Source organism: Drosophila serrata, unplaced genomic scaffold, assembly GCF_035046125.1.
Source record: "Drosophila serrata isolate PLE 108 unplaced genomic scaffold, ASM3504612v1 contig_362, whole genome shotgun sequence".
Taxonomy (NCBI): Eukaryota; Metazoa; Arthropoda; class Insecta; order Diptera; family Drosophilidae; genus Drosophila; species Drosophila serrata.
Genome location: NW_028257260.1, coordinates 2,336,742 through 2,359,278, shown reverse-complemented (window position 1 = coordinate 2,359,278; position 22,537 = coordinate 2,336,742). Strand labels below are relative to the sequence as shown.

Below are 22,537 nucleotides of genomic sequence, written 5' to 3'. Positions count from 1 at the left end.
CACCCCGGGAAAGCGGTGGAAAGAAAAAAGCGGGAAAGAAAAGTCAAATTTTTAAAAGCACTTTAGTCAAGAGCGAATCTTTTCAGCTTTTCCCTGTTCGAAATAGAAGCAAAAACGTAAAAACAAAAAAAAAAAAAGGAATCCTAAAAAAAATATACTTGAAAGGCTTTAAAGTGCCAAGCGCTGATAACGAGAATGGTGGTGTCACGTTTTAGTTAATGTTACACCATTTTGGCTTAATTACTTTTTGGCTTTTGACCCGGCTCTCTGTGCACAATTTTTTTTTTTCGCTTCACTTCCGGCTGCCATTTCAAAGAGCTTAATTAAATACGGCGGAGATTCAGTTTTTCTCTCTCTCTCTCTGTCGTTTATAATTTAATAATTGCATCTGGCCAATAAGCTGATTTAGTCGCTTAATGCAGCTTTCACCGCACTTTTTAAGCACATTATTTAACAATCAAATTTGGGTTTTGATTTTGTTGGAAATTTAAGTCTATTTTTTATGGTAAAAGCTTTAAAAAAAGCAAAGGTTTCTCAATATTTAAATTTGTGATGCTTTTTAAACAGTTTTTTACATTCTCCTTAAAAATAAAATAATTTTCTATTCAAATATTTCATTTATATTAAATTTTATTTATTATCAAATTGAAATATACATACAAAATTTGTGCCTGATCCTATAAGGATCATGGCCTGCGCATACACAGATATTATATATATATTTACAGCTAGGTTTGGTCCTGAATTTCATACACACACTCAGTACAGTACAGTACAAAATTATATATTAAAGCTATTGAGGGGTTTGTCGGTGTGGAAGGGAAGGAGTTACAACTCTTACTGTCTAAGAAAAAAAAGACACAGAACACCCAGAACTTACATATATCACTGGATCGACCCTGGAGTTGGACTTGGCAGCCAAAACCGATCTTATCACATATAAACAACTTTCCTAACTATTATATATAGTAAAAAAATATATGTTTAAAATGGAATTCGATTTGGAAGAGGGGTTTTTTTTCAAGAGCCTTTGGCTTTTCGAGTTAACTTTCATATTTTTAATAAAATCTTATTTAAACTCTGATCTAAAACTATAATTTTTTTAAAATTCCAGCTAATATTTCCTCTCAAAGTCAAAGCTAATCTTATTTTAAAATTCTGTCCATCCTGATCCGAAGTCCATTTGCTATTTAAAGATATATTCGCAACTAATCCAACGACCCAAAATCAAATACTACTTAATGTACAGGCAAAAATATATATAGATCCTTAATATTCCTTTAACCCTTGTGTCGTGTGTTGACATTTTCAAAATATACAATTTCGGGAAATGAAAAAAGAGAAGAAAGTTCTTTGGAAACTGGAAAGGGTTTTGAGGATTGTTCTCCTTTAGGTTCTCGTCTCCTCGTAGGCACAGTGAACGTAACCCGTTTCCAGGGAGCCGCTAACCGCAGGTGATTTTGCCGGCAGATCCTGTCCCACTTCCTGATGAAGCTTTCCATTCACTCCATTCGCCGGAGCTCCATTCGCCTCACAGCTGTCAAGGATTCTCTCGAAAACGGTCTCGAAACGGCAACGACTGAGCGAGAAGCGTCCCACATCCAGGCACAGATCCCGCAGAATCACAAAGAGCTCGGAAAGGAGTGGCTGTTCTGGAGAGACCGGGCTACCCGGTGCCCTAATCCTCACCAGGAAGCGGAGACTGTGTCCATAGTGCTGGAGGTCTCTTATACCCGAAAGTCTCTGACCCAGACTCCTGGCCAGCAGAGCCTGTTGAGCGGGACCACAGAAGCAGCTCACCGCATAATAGCCACCATGCTCGGCCTTCAGCCTCTCGGGTGTATCACTGGCAATCACCTGACCATTTCGGAGCACTGCAACCCGCTGGCAAAGATGCTCAATCTCTGACACAGAATGTGAGGTGAGCACCACGGCACGACGATCTAGGAGCAGTTTCTCAATGGTGGCATAGACCAAATCACGGGTTACAGGATCCATGTCACTGGTGGGTTCATCCAGCAGGACAGTGGGTGTGGTGCCACAGCAGGTGACGGCCACGGTTAGCTTCCGCCTGTTGCCGCCACTGAGATTGCGCACTTTCACCTCCTTGTAAGGACGCAGCTCGTAGGTATCCAGCATACGTTCCAGGAACTGATCTACCTCTCGAATACCACGCAGGCGGCCATAAAATCGTATACATTCGCTGACTGTAAGCAAAGGATCCAGAGGATTACTCTGCGGACAGTAGGAGACACCCGGCTGAGGGAAGATACAGGTTTTTAGTTTATTAAATTAAAGTAATAGAAAGAAGACTCACCTGCTCAAAGTATATGTGCCCCACATTCGGTTGCAACTGACCCGTCAGCAGCTTGAATATTGTGGACTTCCCAGCTCCATTTTTGCCCAGCAAACCAAAGCACTCACCACGCTGGACACTAAAGTGCACCTGGCGGACTGCATACCTGCCTCGGCTGTAAGCCAGCCAAAGATTTTCCGCTCGCACAGCCTCACCGGCAGCCACGCAGCTCTTGAAGATACTCTGTATATTAACCAACTTAAGTTGACCCAATTTATCCAGCTCCTGGCGGTAGTGACAGTCAAGCAATCGCTCCACACGCTGCCACAGCCGGCGGAGCAAGTGCCATTCAATGAGCACATTAAGGATCAGGAAGATCACACCCACGAGCACAAGACCCGTGAAGTGACGAGCAAGGAGATCACTGGCCAATGGATGCTTATACGAATCAATGTCATAGCGCCGGAAGACCAGGGCCACCATATAGTTCTTGCACAATTCCAAAAGACCATCGCCCAGAGCATGTTGCGGAAAGATGAGGAAGATCTGGTTCAGAGCATGACGCCAATTATCCCAAGCTGGACCATCACCCACCACGCCCAGGATGAGAATGATGCCCATGGTGACCAGAGGGATGATCAAATTGGCACAGAAAATGGTCACAATGGCAATGCTCGAGTCGCTGAATAGTTTCTCAGCCACATGCACGGCGGGAACACAGGCGAAGCTATAAGATAAAGATTTAAATATACTTTCGTTAAAGATTAAAGCCAGGAGTACTCACCTGAAAGCTAAGGACAGACCGACAATGCCCACCAATTGCTGTCGATCCACAAATACGGGCATTCCAAATAGTAAAACCACAGCTAGGCACACGACCAAGGCCATTACCATGACCAGATAATCCCAGACAAAGGCCACCAGCCAATAGGTCACAGCACTGACACCACACAACCTCTGCTGCAGTTTCTCTCCATTCTCGCGCTCATTGACCAGGTACACGGATCCGGCAGCCACGACCAAGCCAAAGGCAATCAGTAGAATAAACACAAAACAAGAGTCACCGGCCTGCCGGAGTATAGAGCTGGTGCTTAGCTCGGCAAAGCCCAGTTTCCAGGGTTCATTGAGGGTCAGTAAGCTGTATTCCGAGTCATTGAGTGTGGTTCGTAGCAAATCCGAGTTGAGATCATTCAGCCAGGCCATCATGGCATGATAGCCTTTGTTATTGTACCACACAGTGGCTCCAGAGCCATTCAAGCTATAGCCACCATATCTTTTCTCCCGATACTTTTCATGGGTCTTGAGAATCCAATTGTAAGGCTCCTCCGAGCTGGTAAACTCTCGGCACTCTCCCAAATCCTCACAGCTGGTCTTGAGATGAAGTTGTAGTTGCTCGGTGAAGCGTGTGGCCTGCTCCTGGGACCAGAATTGCGTTGACTTCGGGTAAAGAGATCTACTCAAAGGCAGGACTGTGTCAAAGTCATCCTCCAAACGATAACTCACAAACCACATGGCGCAGAGCTCAAAGAGAGCGGGTAGCAACAGGACATACAGGAGCAGGCGATAGTTACGGGATAAATGCTTAATCCTCTTGCTCATCAGGAGTCCAAACTGAGTGCAACTGGAGGGTGGCTCTTGTGTGGTTACAGACTCCGCAGGTGTGGTTACTCCTTCGCTTCTCACTCGTCTCACCTCCTCGCCTCCGTTCTTCCTGTTCAGTTGCTCAAACTCCTGCTCCAAACTATTGCTGCTGGCCAGTTCCACATCGGTCACAGCTCCAACGACCTCCTGCGATTGCAGCAACTCCAGGAACTCCAAGGCTCCGGGTGTCAAATGCTCCTCATAGCTGGCCTGTATAGTCACACTATGCGGATGATCACCGGCACCCAAATGGAGCACCTGACTCTGAGGGAGAAGCTGCTGGGCCTGTTGAACAATGTGACTCAAGGTGGTGGCATCCACACAGCGCACACTAATGCTATATGTGGCAGTGCAGAGTTGTTGTAAAGAGTCCCGACTATGCTGGGCCACAATGCTGCCCTGGATTATTACAAAAATAAATTAAATATAATTTACTTAATAGAATAAAAGATATAACTTACATTGCGCATGATAACCAGCGAGTCACTGAGATACTTTGCCTCATCCAGAAAGTGTGTGGCAAAGATCACCGCTCGTCCTTGTCGCAGACGCTCAATTAGCTGCCAAATATCCTTTCGTGCCTTGGCATCTACTCCATTGCAGGGTTCATCCAGAATTACCACACTAGGTGAGGCTATAAAGGCAATGGCCACACAGAGGCGTCTCTGGTATCCACCGGATAGTTGCCACGCGGCATAGGATTCGTGTTTGCCAAAGTTCAGGCTCTGCAAGGTGCGTGCCACCTCTGCACGGATCTCATCTGCATCAGCAATCTCCTCTCTCTCCGCTGACATCTTAATTTGAGCATATAGATGCAGATGCTCTCGAGCGGTGAGAGTGGGTATAAGGATATTATCCTGCCAGCAGACTCCCACCTGATGTTCACCGGCTAGCAAAACCTTGCCGCTACTTTGCCGGATCTGACCAGTGAGCAACTTGATCAAAGTGCTCTTGCCAGCACCATTACGTCCTAAGAGACAGCTGACTTGGTTTCGGGGAAAATCCAGGGTAAGATTGGACACAGCCAACTTGCTGCCATACAACTTGTTCACATTGGCCATGGAGGCACCCAGTTTGTCATCCAGCTGAGAGCGAGCCACCTTCACAAAGCTGTAGTTAGCTGGAAAACAAAGTTTAAATTGGGTTTAGAAGTAATCTAGTTGGATATCATGATTACACTCACTCTTCTTGTACCGCTGATAGGCTAAACCTATAACCGCATACAGAAGGAAATCCAAGAGGAACATGAGAAAGGCCATGGCACATTCGCTCCTGGCAGGACCCGTGGCAAAGAGGTGACTCAAGGTGAGGCCCTCCTGTTGCAACTCCATACGCATTATCTCACCAAAGCCCTTGGCAAAGGCCGTCGTAAAGGATAAATCAATTAAGAAGCTCTCAAATACACTCAACTTGGCATCAAACATCAGGACTAGGATAAAAGGACACAAAGTGATGAAGAACAGCAGAGCCGTGGCCACAGCTCCAATATTGGCCGAGTTAAAGAAGTTGGAACACATGTAACTGGTAGGGAAAGAAAAGAAACTAAGTCTTTATTTATTATTTAGAAAGATTAAGAGTATAACTCACCAGAATGAGATCAAACAGATGCCAAAGGTCAGACAATAGAACATCATAAAAAACCAATTGGTATATGCCAAGATACCGCCACTGTACAAAACAGCGCTAATTAGCATAAAGATCACGCACAGTTCCATTAAACTCATCAAGGCCCAGGCCACTAGCTCGGAATGAGCCTTAAGACCCATGGAACGCATTAGCTTTTAAAGAGGGAAATAAATAAGGATTAAAGAAAGCTCCTTTGCAAATCCTTTCAAGACTCACCATGCTATTACGACTCTCCCTCATCCAGATGCGTTCCCTTACACAAAGAGCCACGGCTACAACAAGACCCAGGAGATAGGCCACCTGGACACCTTGGGCCAAATATAAACCACGCTTAAAACTGCAAATAGAAAATGTTAATTTTAAAAATCCAAACACTACCCTTAACACTTACACATCATTGAGGAAGGCGGGATAAGGAAACTGTTTGGTATAGAACTGCATATCGTCCACTTGGAATTTCTCCTTCTTATCCTTAGCTCCACCAAGACCTCCCAATAAGTCCAAGAATCCTTGTCGCTTTGTACGCTTCAGTACATCCTGATCCTTGAGCAGAAGTAAATCAGGTTGTTCACTTAAATTGGGTTGATCTGTAGTCATAATCTGCTCCGTGGTGGTCACACTCTCCTTTTCATCTTCTGACTCAGGTCTCAGAGTGGTCTCATCTTCGGGGTCTGGCAAAGTCTTGTTTGTTTTGATATCCTTATTAAAAAAGTCATCTTCATCGTCGAAAGCATCATCATCCTCATCATCATCATCATCGTCATCGGAATTGATAGTTTTGATGCTAAATAATGCTGAAGAGTTTTTGTCATTATCCTCCTCCGGCTCTGGCAAGAAACCAGCCTCATCCCGCTTGGCCTTGATGATACCCAAATCCACCATTTGCTTCAGCTGAACAAATCCTCGATGATATTTGAGATCCATTATCATGCTGTCAGCGGGTCCGGGGAACCAGAATCGATTCCGATTCTCGAAAGTCGGTTGCGTATTGTCCGTGTCCATGTGCAGGCGATATGAGGATTGCTTGAGACCCACATCCTCCAGATTGAGAGCAGCCAGAAACATTTTATTTTGATTCAGCTCATAGGCCCTCCTCTGCAAGGCCTCCAGTGTATCCACAGCCTCAAAGCGATCCGCCGACACACAATCCATGAGATCAGCCACAGTATTTAGGATATCATGTATTAATTGATTTGTGCGAATATATTCGAATACTCGTTCGATTTCCCCTATATCAAAATCATCGCCCACCAGGCTTTTGACCAGCGGCGATCGGGCCAACTTTAGGAGACTTTCAAAGGCTTCCTGAAAGGTGGAATTCGTGTGAAGTTTGGTTAGGATCGTGGCTGCGGCACGAGAGAGTTCCTTCATATTGTTTAGCTCCTCAAAGGTGGCATTACTCTGGGGAAAATGAGAAAAGTCTGATTAATGAAGGTTTTTTAGGCCGAGTTCTGGTAACTCACAAACTTGACCACATTTTTGGTGATTTCATTATCGGGGTAATACAGAATCTTTCCCTGAATGATTGGCTTAATGGTGTTCCAGGTGAGTTTACCTTGGTTTGTGGATGTCACATCTCTATAGAGCTGCTTACAGTATTTGGCTGGGAAATAAGAAGGAAATTATAATAATAGTTAGAAATTAAAACAAAGGAATTTAAGGAACAATTAGGGAGGAAAATAAAGATGTAGCAAGGTCATAACACCAAGGAAAAATATCTTAAAAGAATATATCCTTCAGAAACTTGTTATATGAAAGCATTTTAGGGCTGGCCTTTAAAGCTTTAATTTTAAATGATTTGCTATAAATATATCTGAATGATCCTTCACAACCAGCGGGATAAAGGCCTAGGACTCTTAGCCATTAGTTAGCTTTTAGTTTAAAACTATTTGTTAACTTTATATACATAAATAAATAAAGATCTAAATTGTTAGTTTATAAAGAACTCTGATGCTCACTTGGCCTCCAGTCCAGGGGAAGATTATTATCGGTTACATGACGACGACTACGATGGCGGCCTGGAGGCAGAGCAAGGTTTTTTGATTTGCATTTAGAATCAAAATTAAGGACATGACCACCTCTTGGCCTTCTTCTTATTACTACTCACTTGGCATGGCCTCAAGTTCCACATCTTTGTCAGCTTCACTAAAATCCTCCGATTCCAAAATCTCATTAATTAAGGGAATGGTATCCGTGTTAGGAAAGGGATGACCGCACAGCAGAACGCCCAGCTTAACAAAGGTCTCGCGATCTGTTTTAAATAAGTTTAAGTTATTGAAAGATTCAAAGGAGTAAGTTTAACTTACTTGAAAACAAGTGCTTGATATCGAAACTATAGTTCATGCGTCGCTCGATTTCCGGCACCAGGGAAATAATTTCACTAATGTTACCTGGTAAGGAGACAAGGATATTAAATATATCAAATATTAGAGACTTTACTTACTTCTTATGATGTCCAGTCGATCGCTGGTTATCAGCGTGGTTATGGCCGAGACAAAGTTGGCCTTGTCGGCCAACTCCACCACAGCTTTGTGCAGTCGCTCGTCGGTCACAAAGGCATTAACCACATCGATCACAGAGTGGAGTCTAAGGAAAATCAAGAAAATTATATTAAATTTTATTATTTTATAAAGAAAGAAGGTAATAAAGCTTCTCTTACGGTGCCTCCTTCCATCGGGAGTACTCCTCGTAGGGTTGCGCCTTCTGGCATCGATTCTCAATGCTGCAAATGTAGGAGAAGGCAGCGGGCACCACCTGGTTTTTGGTGGGCAGCAATCGTGTTGGATACTGGCAGGCTTGCACCTCCTCCGAGCCATACTTCAGCCGGATGAGATAGAGCAGCATGAAGATCATCACTGGCCAGGCCAGCAGGATCAGGCTGAGCACCTTTTGGCGCCATCGAACTATCAGATCCTTGCGCAGCAGCTCTCGCACCTCGCGTCCATTCACATGCATTCCCATGGCTTTCGGTGCACCTGCTCCTGCTCCTCCTGCTCCTGCTCCTCCTGCTCCTCCTTCCTGTCCACAAAATCTGTTCTGATCGCTGGCTGAGATGGCACGATCACTCGGGCATCTTAGTCCGCTAAAATGCGGGAATAAGAAGTATAGTTTATTTTTTTAATGATTTTTTTTAAGAATATTTATGTGTAGGGAGTTCACATATTTTTTTGGGGTTTTAATATTCGGAATGTCAATTTTTATAATAATTAGTTATACTAAGAGCTAGGGATGCATATGTACATATATTCAGAGATAAATTGTGATATATAGATAAATATATTGCGATCAATATCATATCAAAAATATTGATATATTAACGTTGTATGCTATCAAAAATATGATACTTATCATTAAATATCAATATTATCGAAAAATTAAACAAAAATGTATAAAAAATATTGAAAATATATATATGTTAAATACATTTTTAATATTTTCAATATTTTTTTATTTATTTATTATTCTTTTTTATTTATTTATTTAAATATAAAAATATCACATTCATCAAAATCGGTATATTCGAAAATCAACCAAAAATATATTGAAACAAGAAAGGCAATTAACTTAAGTATACCGAAGTTTATATACCCTTGAAGTTTGCAATTGAATATAGGTTCATCTGGGAAATCGATTATAACTACGCTAGAATCAATATTTATTAATATTATCATATGTAAATTTTTTCAAGAAACCAAAGTTTAAAAAAAAAACATAACTAAGCCATAAAAGCTTTAATTTTAATTCGGAAAGCTTTCCCATGTTAGTTTTAATTAGGTTAATAAATCTGCGTACTCAATTTAAAATTTAAATTAAAATTCAATTTTAAATGTCAAATTTTGACAAGTTTAACGATGTAACCCCTTTCCTTTTTTTGAAAAAAATTGAAAAATTTTGAATTTTTTGTATTTTCTGCAAAAGATGGCTAGAAAGATTCCTCTATTAATTCTGATCAAGAAAATATATGATTTATAGGGTCGAAAATGATTCCATTAGTAATTTGTAAACCTCCGACTGAAACTATAATCGTCTTCAAGGGTGTAAAAATTATAAATGAAAGTATAATCTCCTTAAACGGTATTAATAAAACTATATCCCTGTTAGAAATTAAATTACTGAAAGTTAGACTATTTTAAGATAATTAATGAAAAGATTATCCGGATTCTGAAGGGCAATGGTACGTATACGTGATATTCCATGTTGGTTAGGGGTGATATTACGTATACGTAATTTTTTTTTATTTATATTGAGTTTCAAAATGTAAGATATCTATAACTTAGCCAAAAAAGCATTATTTTTAATTCGAAAATCTTTCCTATGTTAGTTTTTTTGGTTTATAAGTCTGCATACTCAATTTAAAAATAAAATTTTTCACGATTTTTGACAATTTTAACGGTGTTGCGGTAAAAATGAAACTATATCCCAGTTACAACATAAATCACTGAAAGTAAAACTATTTTAAGATAATTAATGTAAAGATTATCCGGATTCTGAAGGGCAATGGTACGTATACGTGATATTCTGTGATGGTTGGTGTAATATTACGTATACGTAATTTTTTTTTATTTATATTGAGTTTCAACGATTACAAAATCCTTAGCTAAGCCAAAAATGCATTAATTTCAATTTATTTTCATGTGGTTAAAAAATCTGCATACTTCATTTACTCAAATTTAAAAAATTAAATTTGTTTAAAATTTTTGAAAATTTTAACGATATAACCCCTTTCCCCTTTTTAAAAAAAAAATTAATATTTTTAAAAGCATCTTTTTTCTGCGGGAGGTTGCTTTTCATGCTGATCAAAAATACCTATTATTATTTATATTCACTCCCTCTTAAAATTACACTACAATACAGTACAGTATCAATGTATCGATTTATTTTGCCTAAAGTAGCAACATTTTTGAAAACTATTTCCCAACAAACACTTTTAAATACCATTATTCGCAAAACTCTAGAAATAATTTCTATCCGAACAAGTAAGATCTTTATCCCGTTGCCATAAATATGGAAATCTAGCTAACTAACTATGACAATCTGTGATATTTTCTCTCTCCCATTTTGCCGGCGGAAAAGTGAAACAGGTGTTAATCACATAGGATTTCGCTTCCCCAACATAATTAACCCCTGTCTGCCCGACTTTGTTACGCTTGTCGCATTGCTAATTCATTTTGTTTAGCGGCTCGCCTTGGCAGAAAAACGCTTCCCGGTGATGGCTGAAGAGCCACTTAATGATAATTATTTTAAAAAGAGTGTTTTGCCACTTAAATTGAATTATTTACCCGATTTTCTGAGTCAGCCGATCAGCAGCACTTATAGTGACAGTTCATCGGTCGAGTTAAAGTAGCAAATATGTATGACTAACTGCTAGTTACTAAGTGTTTACTATAATTATCCTTAAAAACTGATTAATATGTTATTGATTTTAGCTAACAATTGTTGAAGTCTTGAGATGTATCTTTGACATTTTCCCCTGAAGGTTTAGGCCCCTCGTAAAGTTGTTCAGGAGCTGAAAATTTGCCAAGGTTGAGATGCTTAACGATCTTTATGGCATTTACACTGTTTAGATGGAAGATGAGCGGCCTCACTTTTTATTGTTTGGTGCTATGACTTATGATTAGTTATGTTTAAGGCCCATGGAAGCCAGTTGCAAATCATATTCTAGTAAACATCTTCATTATTTAGATTTTGCTTGGTATTCAAAGCCAGACTCTTGAGTTAGTGTTTATTTTTTTAACTTTTAACAAGACATCGATCAACGAGAATACGTAACTGCTGAGAATATTTTCTGACCTATGCCCTATAGCTTGTATCAGAATGGGAAAATCTCGGAGGCCAAGACAAAAGAATCTTAAAGTTGTGAGGCAATATATATGTATATATATATATATAATCTGTAAAGTTTGGTGTGCCAAAAAGTTTTACAACAAAATAAGATAATAAATAAACTTAAAGAGATATGCTTAAGTTTAAGAGAATTAAAACAAAGATACAGGTTAAAAGGTCTACTTAACAACTTTTCTAAATTCCAATTCACCCAAAAGTGAATAAAAGAATATCTATTTGATGATTTAATTAATTTAAAATTATTAAACGATTTTCCAAGAACCACTGACTGAAGTTTTGCTGAAACATTTCACCTAGTTTTACCCTATATACAAAGCTTAGTCGAAACGTTCTACTAATTGTAATAATTGGTTTGTTTATAAACAGGTTTTTTTCTAATTTTGATTATACTTTACTTATTATAATAACAACTCTGGTTGCGAGAGCGTATTATTATAAAATTTGATTGCTGAAAATGGTTCAATAAACGTTTCAATTTTTTTTTTATAACAATTTTAGAAATTTATTATAAAAATAAAATACAAAAATTCTCTACCACGAATACAATGAAAATTTAAATATTTTTTGATTTGAAAATCTAAAGAGAATGCATTAATATTTTCCTAGAAATTGATTGAAATGATTTAGCAATTTTCAAAGAAATATTCCATCATTTCAATATCCTTAAGTATTACATAGAATTACTGTTTAAATTTGTATAAAATCAAAGTCGAAACCTTTTGCAAAGTGTAATTTCCCCCAGTTTATATATAATATATTATATATTCGAAATATTTAAATAACATTTGGAATTAAAAATATAAAACAATAGTTTACTTTAGAGTGAAACTTAGTCAAGCGACGCGACTACTATCACCAACTGGTTAGTTAATATGTGTATATGGAACCAGATCTAGTATAAAACCAGAGCCAGTTCCAGTTCCAAAATCTACTTTCAGCTGCATTTGCTGATTAGTCAATCCAAGTCTCTATATAGCATAATGTTGCACTAGCGCCAATGTCATCATCATCGGAGATTATCTAATACTTGATTGATCCCCGGCTAATGTTGCGTGAACCGATCGCTCTAATTTTCCGCAGCTCAATTAAATCGATGCCAACTATGCACAAATACTATATATTATTATATATTGTATATAGTATACTAAATATGTATATTTGTTTGTGATTTGCGGCTTATCAACGTCAGTGTTCCTATTCTGCAAAACGGCATTGATTGAGTAAACGCATCGAAGTCACAAAATTTATAAATAGTTGGAAGGACAGTTAAGCATGAAACATATTACTATTTATAAACAAATATATATAAATATAATTTATTGTTAAGATGTTAAAATAAAAATTCTTGATCTAGACATTAAAAAATCATTATTTATATATAATTTTTTTATAATATTCTAATAAGGTATTACAGTATATTATAGTAATTTAAAAGGCTTTTAATCATTGCCATATATAAATTATTTTTGAAGCTTAAACAAATTGAATACATCTTGAAAACGAAAATGATAAAGTATCTTAATAAATATAACTTTTCTTTGAATCTTCCTGAATTTCTTTCTGTGTTTATTTTCTTTTTTATATGAACAAACAATTGATTTAAGTGCTTTAACTAAAAGCTTCTTTATAACCAATAATATCTTCTACTCTTTTAGATCTTAGGTTGACTTTAATTAAATTAAAGCTTTAAGCAAACCCTTAAAGACTTTAAGACTTTGTACTTTTCTGCAACAAATATGTAACTATAAAAACCTTTAATTAAACTACTTTAACGATCAATTTCTTTTGCTTTTTTACGACTTGTTTACATCGTTGGTCTGAAAACAGCCAAACAAGCCAAACTGTTACCCAAATTCAGGGAAGATTTTTTTTGGCCAAATGCAAATGTGTTAATTCCTTCGATTCCCGGCAACAATTAGTGACTCCCATCACGTACAGGTACAACACCTCGTCTTCAGGTAAAATAATGTAATGTTCAGGTGTTTTTTGTTTTTATTCTCTTTTTTTTCCAGGCGCAAATAGTTTTTGAATACAATTGAAAAGCGAAATGCTAATACCACCGCCTGGCTCTGTGATAATTATAATCAAGCGATAATACACAGCCAAGTTGATTCAGTTGCGAAACGGGATTCGAAGTAGTATAGTATATATAGTATATAGTACCTTCTCCGCCGATATCAAAACTCGTTTTAATCACGTTTAGTTAGTCAACAAAATGCAAGTGTATTCCTGGAATAACCCCAGACAGCAGGCACTTAAATGATTCTTAATCGAAAGTTCGTTTCTAAGACCTTTTCAGACATACATATAAAAAGCGATTAGATTACACGCTTTTTTTTGTTGCTTATAAAATTGAACAGGTTTTTCATTATCTTTATTATATATGTCAATTAAATAAATTAATGAATTAGTATGCTATCTTTATATTTATTAAAATTAAAATACAATTACAAACACTTTGCTATTTATTTGTGAGTAATTAAATTGTGTCTTAAAAGATGCGCTTTGTACACTTGTAAACTTTATGTAATTGGAGTTAATTAATTTATTTTTTATGTACAAAAAATCTTTACTATTTTATAGATATTTTCTTGCTGTGTAGGGAACACTCACCCACTAAAAACACGTAATCAGCATAAACATAAAAGCTCCCGCCACAGAGTTTTTGCCATGAGCGTATTCTAGGCGTGATTTATCATTGATCTGTTGGCTAACACGGCTCTCGGGCCGACCTTGACCTTGAATCTTCACTTAATCGTTAAAGGCGAAATCAAATAGCAAACTCAAACACACTCACAGAGATAAAACTCGCTAACTAAGCTGGCAATATTAAAATAAATAAAGAAATACGACGGCGAAACTAGTTTGTCGCCGACCAGAACCAGAACCCCTGATCACCATTAAAAAAAAATCGGATATATCTGTATCTGAATAGTGCATCGATGATTATACCCACTTAAATTTTATTTTCTGGGTTCCAAAATCCCCTCCCCTCCGATTCGCGTGTTTTTAAATTTGAGTTATTTTGGGTCTCGTTGATGGCTCAATTTATAGTACAATTTGTCTAAAAGTATTTCGATTGATATATCAATATATATCTCGTGTTCTACTTTAACTTGTGTGCTGATAAACGTCAGTGATTTTCGCGATTTTAACTCAATTAGCATTATATTATTGTCAAGTGCAGAAAATAAATACGATAAACTAGCCATGAAAAGTAAACTTTCAATAGTTAGCTCAATAGGGTTGTAATTTCCTAGAAATATATTTATTTATATATATAATCATTCATTCCTTTAAACTTCTAAAGTTTCTGAAGTGTTAAAAAATTATGTATCTTGTTAAATAAATTAAAATATATATATAAATAAATCCAAACTGTATAGATTTATATTTTACAATATTTTCTACGATTTTTTTAGGTCTTTTTTTTAGTTGCAGTTTGCAAATCTTATTATCAGATCGACTCGAAAATCGATTATCGAAAATCGCTTAAGATATGTCCATTCTTTAAATCGATATTTTATGATATTTTAAATGCATATTTTTTGCAAAAATCAAAGTTTGAAAATGACAAGAATTTAAATTTTTTGTAAATTTTTGATCATTTTAACTATGTAACTCCTTTCCTTTTTTTTAAAAAAATGGAAAAAAAAAAGGAAATTTTTTTAAATTGCATTTGTATTTTACCGGAGATGGCTAGATAGATTTGCCTGTTGATGCTGATCAAGAAAATATATGATTTATATGATCGGAAATGACTCCTTCAGAGCGTTTTAAATTTCTAAGAAAAATAAGAATATAAATAACCTTTAAGTTTCCTTAATCATTAGAGAACTTTAATGCCTGAAGAAATCACAATGCTAAAACTTTAAGGGGCTGACAATGAGCCATTTTTAGCCTCCGTTTCAGTGTCATAGGAGAAGCTGGCCTCAACCATTAACTGCATATTATAATGTTTAATATACGACGTCTAAAGTTAAATGACAGAAGGTGCCATTCAAGAATCAATTAGTAAGAAATACTGGATTTTTAAGATTAATATGGATACATATATAATTATTAAATTAATATTGTTATATAGAAATTATCAGCAATTACAAAGTATGGATAATTAAAGATTACATGTTCCTTTTATATTAAATAAGAGAGAAAATTGAGTTTATATTAAATATTTAATATATTTTGTATATAGAAATTTATTAACTTATTAAAAGGAAATATATTATGCATACTAGATATTTATATCAAATATTAACAATATTATTAAACACATATCAAGTTTAAGATCAATAATAAGATTAAAACTAATACTTGGTTTCTTTTTAAGGAAGCTTTAGTAAAATATTTAAAATATGTATGCCTAAATAATAATATAATAATATTTCATACATATTCTCAACTATTAGAAATGAAAAATATTTGAAAATGCTTAATAATAATCTATAATAAATATTTCAGTTAAAAAAACCCCTATTTCTCTTTAAAAAACTATAAACTCCAACGATCTAGGAAAAGACCTGAGTCAAGTTCAATTCCCACTTGAACTATAATAATATTTCATATATATTTTCAGCTAAAAATAAATGAAATATATTTTTAAATGCATAATAATAATCTATAATAAATATTTAATTTAAAAAAACAACGATTTCCCTTTAAAGAACTATAAACTCCAATGATCTAGGAAAAGACCTGAGTCATTTTCAGGTCCCACTTGGACTTCAACTTTCGATATAACTCCACTTCGGATCGAATTGTATACGATTTCGATTCAATAAGCGATCGGCTCAGCATGAGTTGGCAAGAATCGTCGCAGACTTGGCTATATATTTTTATACACACTTCCAGACGCTTGCGGATTCTGTCGCATATTTTATTTATTTATAAACCATAGGAAATACAGCAACATTTTTTTATTACTATTCTTTTTTTTTTCTTTTTTTTTTGTTGTGCTTTATTTATTCATTTATTTATGGCTACTTGCTGCTTTTTCGCATTTTAAGCCCGCTCAGCAGCAATAGTCACCAAGGTCGCAGCTTACATGTGCAAAAAAAAAGGAGAAAAAAAAACTTGCAATGCAATTAACTCTGTCAAGTCGCAAGAAATAGTCGCCAAGAGTGAGTGTGTGTGTCTGGTGTGTGTGCACGATAACCAGTCTGATAATAACCGTCCGGGGGCCTTTGAAAGCGGTATGCTAAAAGCTACAAGATTTTATGGTAATACCGGTGATTATCATTGACTAGGAAACGGAAGATATAGAAAGAAAAAAAAAACAGAGAATTCTTCTGTCCAGAACAGCACAGAAACAAAAGCAATATTAGTATTTGTTCCCCTAATTTATTACAGAACACGTAAGACCCGAAACGAAATGTATTTATCACAAAATCAGCGTAAGCTATAATTTTTTAATTTCTCCTGCCTAAAAAAACACACACAACATGCTTGAAATAATAAAAAAAAAGGTTTAATTAAGGAACATTTTGTTGTTAAACAGTGGCGCCAAAAGTATTCGAAACTTTTTCAAATGCGAAGCAATTGTAGTTCTAAGTCTATTTAGCTTTAAGATTTTATTCAGGCATCTTAATTTGTTTCTATAATTTGTACTTGTAAATAAATTGATACTTAATTAAATCAAGAAAAAATGTTCATTTATTAAAGCTAATTGTTACCAATTTATATATATTTTTTATTCAAATGTATGGAGAAATATAAATACGTAAGACTTATTAAATTTGTAATATATAATTAAATGAAAAGACATTAAATAGAAAGCTAGAAAAGAAATATATCATTTTCAAACCTTCGATCATTTCCCTGAGTCTGTTCTCACGACTTTTGTAACTTTTAAACTTTAGTTTTAATTTTAATGCCTGAGAACAGACCATGTCGAAAACCTTCCAGCGGAAATTGTCCGTAATACTACTTCACACGTGTTAATTGCTTGGCTATGCACATTACAGATTTTATGCTTTAGTTTAGTGGTTCTTCTAAAAAAAAGAAGGGCACTACTTAAAGGGGTCAGACTAAAGATAAAACAGTCACCAAAAAAATATGTAATCAGTAAATTAAATAAACAAAATAAATACTTATATATACTTATACTTATACTTATAAATAAACTATGATCAGTAAGTTTCAAAGAACATTAAGTAACTATGATTAGTAAATAACTATGATCAGTAATTAAGTATAATCAGTAAGTATGTATGACCATAATTAAGTATGTATGTATGATCAGTTACTAACTTTGAACACTAATAAACAATGACTTGCAACTTTTGTAACACAACACATATCTGAGACATGGTTGGCAGCAGTCACTTCGTTCCGGGGATGTTAGAACAAGTTGGGAATCATATGCACGGATGTGCGAGATTTCTTTTGAAACAAATTTAAGCTATTTAAATGAAACTATAGGGTTATTCTTCTATATAATTTTACTGGTATATAAATCGAAGCATGGCATATCGGTAGACTATATATATACACATATATATATAGCTGCCATAGGAACGATCGGAAAATTTAAAGAACAAAATTATAACTTTTCCAGTTTTCAACAGATTTGTATCAAATTCAATATATAGCCATTATATATTGATCTAGAATTTTGTGTAAAACTTTATGACAGTCGGACTACTATATCATATATCTGCCATAGAAAACAATCGTTAAAAAATATAGGAAATTACAGACCTATAAAATATAAAATATAGGGGTGAATGATGCATTGTTTCATTGTTTTTCATGGTTTTTCATTGTTTTTTAACATAAATATTAATAATTTATATTGCATTAATTCCTAGTGATCGAATTTCAATCTGCAAGGTATATAAACTTCGGCTTGTGGAAGTTAGCTTCATTTCTTTTTGTTATATAAAATATTGGGAATACTTTATTTATAATATACCCTTGCTGGGTATTATAATTTCACTGACAAGCTTCCAATTCACCAAAGGAATCATTTCCGACCCTATAAATCATATATATTATTGATCAGCATCAACAGCTGAATCGATTTAGCCATGTTTGGTAGAAAAATAATTTTTTTAAATTTTTTCAAAATTTTATAAGGGGTTACATCATTAAATTTCTCAAAATTTGAAAAAAAAATTTATTTTTTTTTAATTTTAAAACTTAGTATGCAGATTTGTTAGCCTTATAAAAACTAGCACAGAAAAGCTATCAGATTTAAAATTAATGCATTCTTGGCTTAGTTATGATATTTGAAAAACTTTGTTTTAACCATAAAAATAACATTAAAAATATTGATTTAATTTGCCTAGCATACAAAGATTGTCAGAAGTCATATATGTATATACTTCGAAGTTAGCTTTCTTTTTTTGTGTTGTTTATATATAAGTTCAAAACATTTTTTAAAATTTTAGAGTATTTAAAATTCCCTTTGTTTCCTAAAAACAATTTTTTTTCCCTGGTTTTCACTTTCATTGGCTATTATTGCCACCTTTTTTCTTGCTCATTTGGCTTTTAACAATATATATATTTACAGTCTTTGTGTTGTTGGCCAAGGCATTTTGTATGGCCAATTTCCAATTTGTTCATTGCTTTTGTTCCGCTCTGGCTTTTTTTTTGTTTTTTTTTTGTTTTTGTCCGCCCTTTTTTGTTAACATTACTACAAACAATCCACGATCCACTTTGAAAAATGAGCCCACAAAAAAAACGTGCCAAGAAAAGCGAAACAAAACACAAGAAAAGCCAATCCGTAAACGCTTATGAATAATAAAAAAGAAATACAAACATTGGTTTTAAATTACGCAAAATAAATACATGTATTAAATAAGTATTTAAATAATGAATTTGATTTTATATACATTTATATTTTACTTAGTAATGATTAAATATATATATTGTCAATATGTAAAGAGATGTTTATAATAAATAATCTTCAAAAGTTGTATATCAATTTGTAGTTAATTTTATACTTATCGAATTTCTTTTTATATTTTAATAAAATATTGGATTCTCTATGTTTAAAGATATATGAAGATATGTATTTCATTTGTTTTCAGAACATATATATATATATTAATTCATTTCTGTAATATATGGTAAATTTTTATGTAATAGAACACTAAATTTGTTAATAGATAAAATTAATAAATATACTTTAAAATATATAAATTGCAATTGCAATTATTTATAATAGATTTAAATGTTGTATATATAAAACCGATTGGATCTTAAAACTTTAAACCTTTTATAAATAATACTTGTTTATTAATTTTGGTATCGAAAACCAGCAAGAAATTTTTAATCTAAATAAAAGAAAATAGTGACTATTAAAGATGTGTAAATATTTTAGACAACAACAAATAGCTCCTAAAAATGTAATGCTATTTTTTCTAACTAAGCATATATCATTGTGTAAATTTAATATACATTTTTTACAAGAGTGTGATTTTGTTATTTCAATTTAAAAATATTTTTCAAAATCTTAGCTTGGAAAATCTTTGATAAATCTTCATAGTTTCAGTTCAAATTTTTCAAGTATATTTTTAAACCATAAAAGTTCCCAAATAATATTTTCTGTGTAGCCTTTTGATATTGCAACTAGTAACTGCATTACCAAATAAACTTTGCCAAAGGCCAATAAAGCAACAAAAAGACAAAAGAACTTGGTGACTTACTAACCTCTCTTAGCTTTGTTGTTGTTGTTGTTGCAATTGCCGCTAGGTACTTCTTTTCCCCCTTGGTGTCTCTCTTTGCTTTGCGTGAGGTCTTGTTTTTTTTTTTAAGGTTTTCGGTCACAAAAGTTGTTTACTTCACACACGGCGGCTTTCTATACATACATATATACGTACATATGTACATACAAACATATACTTCACTTCTTCTGTAGCTGCATCTTTATGCTCTCTCTCTCTTAATCTCGATCGCTCTCTATCTCTCTTTCTTGGAGCTTCCGCTCTTGATCGCACAGTTAGCACAGGTAAAAAAATGTATATATATATTAAGGAAGCTTAAACTGAATTTTAAAGTGAAACTGAAACCAAAACTAAAAACTGAAATTGAAATTGAAATTGAAAACTTCGGCCAAGACAGAGACTGAGACGTCCGTCAACAATGCTAGCCACAATTGAACTGAGCTTTACTAAACGCGCTTACGGAAAATTATTTAATTCCGCTGCCAAAGCCGCTGTTCCACGCTCGCTGCCTCGGCCAGCGTCGACGTCACTGCGATCGCCAACTTCTAAACAACTCCCAGGTTGTTGTTGTTGCTGTGAATGTGTGGGCGGCAGCAGAGGCAACATATGTTGCAACAGCAACATGTTGCTAATCAGGAAATCATAATTTGGAACAAAAAAAAAATAGATCTAAAAATATAATTTTAAGGTAATATGTATTACCAAAACAAAAAAATAATAATTTTAAATGGTTCTGCTACATTACGTCCTTTTTTGAAATCAATAAGGGATAATTAAACAAATAAAAAAACCCAAATCAAACTAAAGAAAATTAAATTATTCTTGAAAATTATTTTTTATCTCTTTAAAAAAATGTTTAATTCAAAAATACATCCCATACATTTGTGTTTTTTAATGCAACAAAATCTGCAAGTATGTGTTCATTATGAGTTTTACAATTCCCAACAGGGTTTAACAATAAGATCGATGTTCCTTACTATTACAACCTGTTATAAATTAAATTAAAATGGTTTATAATATTAATTACATTGTAATATAAGTTAATTTCAAGAGCTTTAAAAATATGTAAATCTTGTTTTAGAATTATTACCATTATCCCTCACAAATTTCTCCATTTAAGATAAAGAAATTTGGGTTTTCCCACAAACTTTCTACAATCTTGGCTAAGAAATTTAGGGTGAGATTTGTTGTACAATTGTTACACAGTTACAATATTTTTTTTTTATAAATCTTGCTTAGATCAGATATACCAACTGCACGCACATCGGCTTCTAACTGTATTTTTGTTCTTGGTTCTAACTCAATTTCCGTGTTTCGTGACACGCAATTAATTAGCCCGTCTTTTTTTTTTGGGAAATACTAATTGCAGCCTTTGGCCACCGGACAACTGTACTTAATTCCAATGAAATGTCAAAAATACAAAAATCCCTTCACAAAGCCAACAAATCCCAAAATTAGCGCCAATTTAGAGAGTCAGTCGGGCATGTAAAGAGGGCTATAACGTGCGCACTTTGTACCTGGACGGGAGCGATTCCGATTACGATTTTGATTCCTATTCCTACTCCGAAACTAATGATTCGGAACCCCAAGAATGATATAAGCATATAGCGATGACTTGATGGATTTTATATTTTTAGGAATAAAAGGAAGATATAAGGTAAGGTTTTTGGGGAACGTCATAAATAATATAGGCAATAACCTATAGTTAAGATTTGAGAGAGTTCGTGTCAAGTACTTAGGATTTTAGGGGTAATGCTACTGTATCTTAAGTTTTAAAGAACACTAAATCTTGTTATAACATATTTTTATAAGGATTTACATTACATTTTTAAAAATAGAGGTAGATATACGGTAAGGTTTTTCAGGTACATTTAAATATTATCTAAGATTTTATATAATAAGTGCCAAGTAGCTAAGTTTTTTATGGGTTTTTATAGTTTTAAGTAAAAAATATATATTTTTGTAATATAATTTTATATAAAGATTATATATTGTTATGGTATTATATTTATAAATATTTAAATAGTTATTTTCAGTATATTATCATAAATACATTTTGAAACTGTATGCAGCAGGCCTCGAACGTGCTATGTATATGATCTTCAGACTCAAAAGTAGAATATATCTTCCATGTTCATTATTCAATTTTACTCAAATTTAAAGAAAAAAAAATAGATATATAAATATATATTAACAGATTAGGTATGCCTGCTAAAAGAAATAAACTCTATGATTTTAAAAGAAGTAATCCAAAAAGATAACACTTTAAGAACAGAAGGAAGCATTCTTATCATAGTACTCAGATTACCACAAGTATGTAGGATATAAAAAATATACATATTTTAATTACTACAATTTCTTTGTCCAAGTCTTAGCAATTGCCAAGTGTTTTATTATCAAAAAACAAAACCTCTGTTTCGATATTCCTCTTGCTGTCTCTCCCCTTGAACCTGACGAACCA

General features: G+C 34.3%; 1 protein-coding gene across 3 annotated transcripts; it reads right to left on the bottom strand.

The window, feature by feature from the left end:
- Nucleotides 1–612: 612 nt before the first annotated feature.
- ldd (lipid droplet defective) lies at nt 613–20,607 on the bottom strand. Of its 3 annotated transcripts, XM_020963005.2 has the most exons (15): nt 20,063–20,607; nt 8,223–8,645; nt 8,007–8,149; nt 7,870–7,953; nt 7,671–7,814; nt 7,522–7,581; nt 7,027–7,166; nt 5,955–6,964; nt 5,780–5,900; nt 5,525–5,715; nt 5,121–5,458; nt 4,399–5,057; nt 3,081–4,336; nt 2,318–3,023; nt 613–2,259 (listed from the first exon to the last, which is right to left on the bottom strand). In XM_020963005.2, the coding sequence occupies exons 2-15, from the start codon at nt 8,522–8,524 to the stop codon at nt 1,390–1,392; spliced, it is 6,024 nt and encodes a 2,007-aa protein (XP_020818664.2). In that variant the 5' UTR covers nt 8,525–8,645; nt 20,063–20,607; the 3' UTR covers nt 613–1,389. The 3 variants fall into 3 exon arrangements, with proteins under 3 accessions (XP_020818664.2, XP_086695286.1, XP_020818665.2); XM_086839160.1 differs by lacking the exon at nt 7,522–7,581 and having other exon boundaries at nt 20,063–20,524; XM_020963006.2 differs by lacking the exon at nt 20,063–20,607 and having other exon boundaries at nt 8,223–8,668.
- Between the last annotated feature and the right edge of the window lie 1,930 nt (nt 20,608–22,537).

Bases quoted from the DNA above. Each gene is read 5' to 3' on its own strand.
- ldd (XM_020963005.2), bottom strand. From the start codon at position 8,524: ATGGGAATGCATGTGAATGGACGCGAGGTGCGAGAGCTGCTGCGCAAG. The intron at 7,582-7,670 runs GTGAGTAGTAAT...CTCTGCCTCCAG, and splicing joins GGAACTTGAGGCCATGCCAA to GCCGCCATCGTAGTCGTCGT. The intron at 5,459-5,524 runs GTGAGTTATACT...TTTCCCTACCAG, and splicing joins ATCTGTTTGATCTCATTCTG to TTACATGTGTTCCAACTTCT.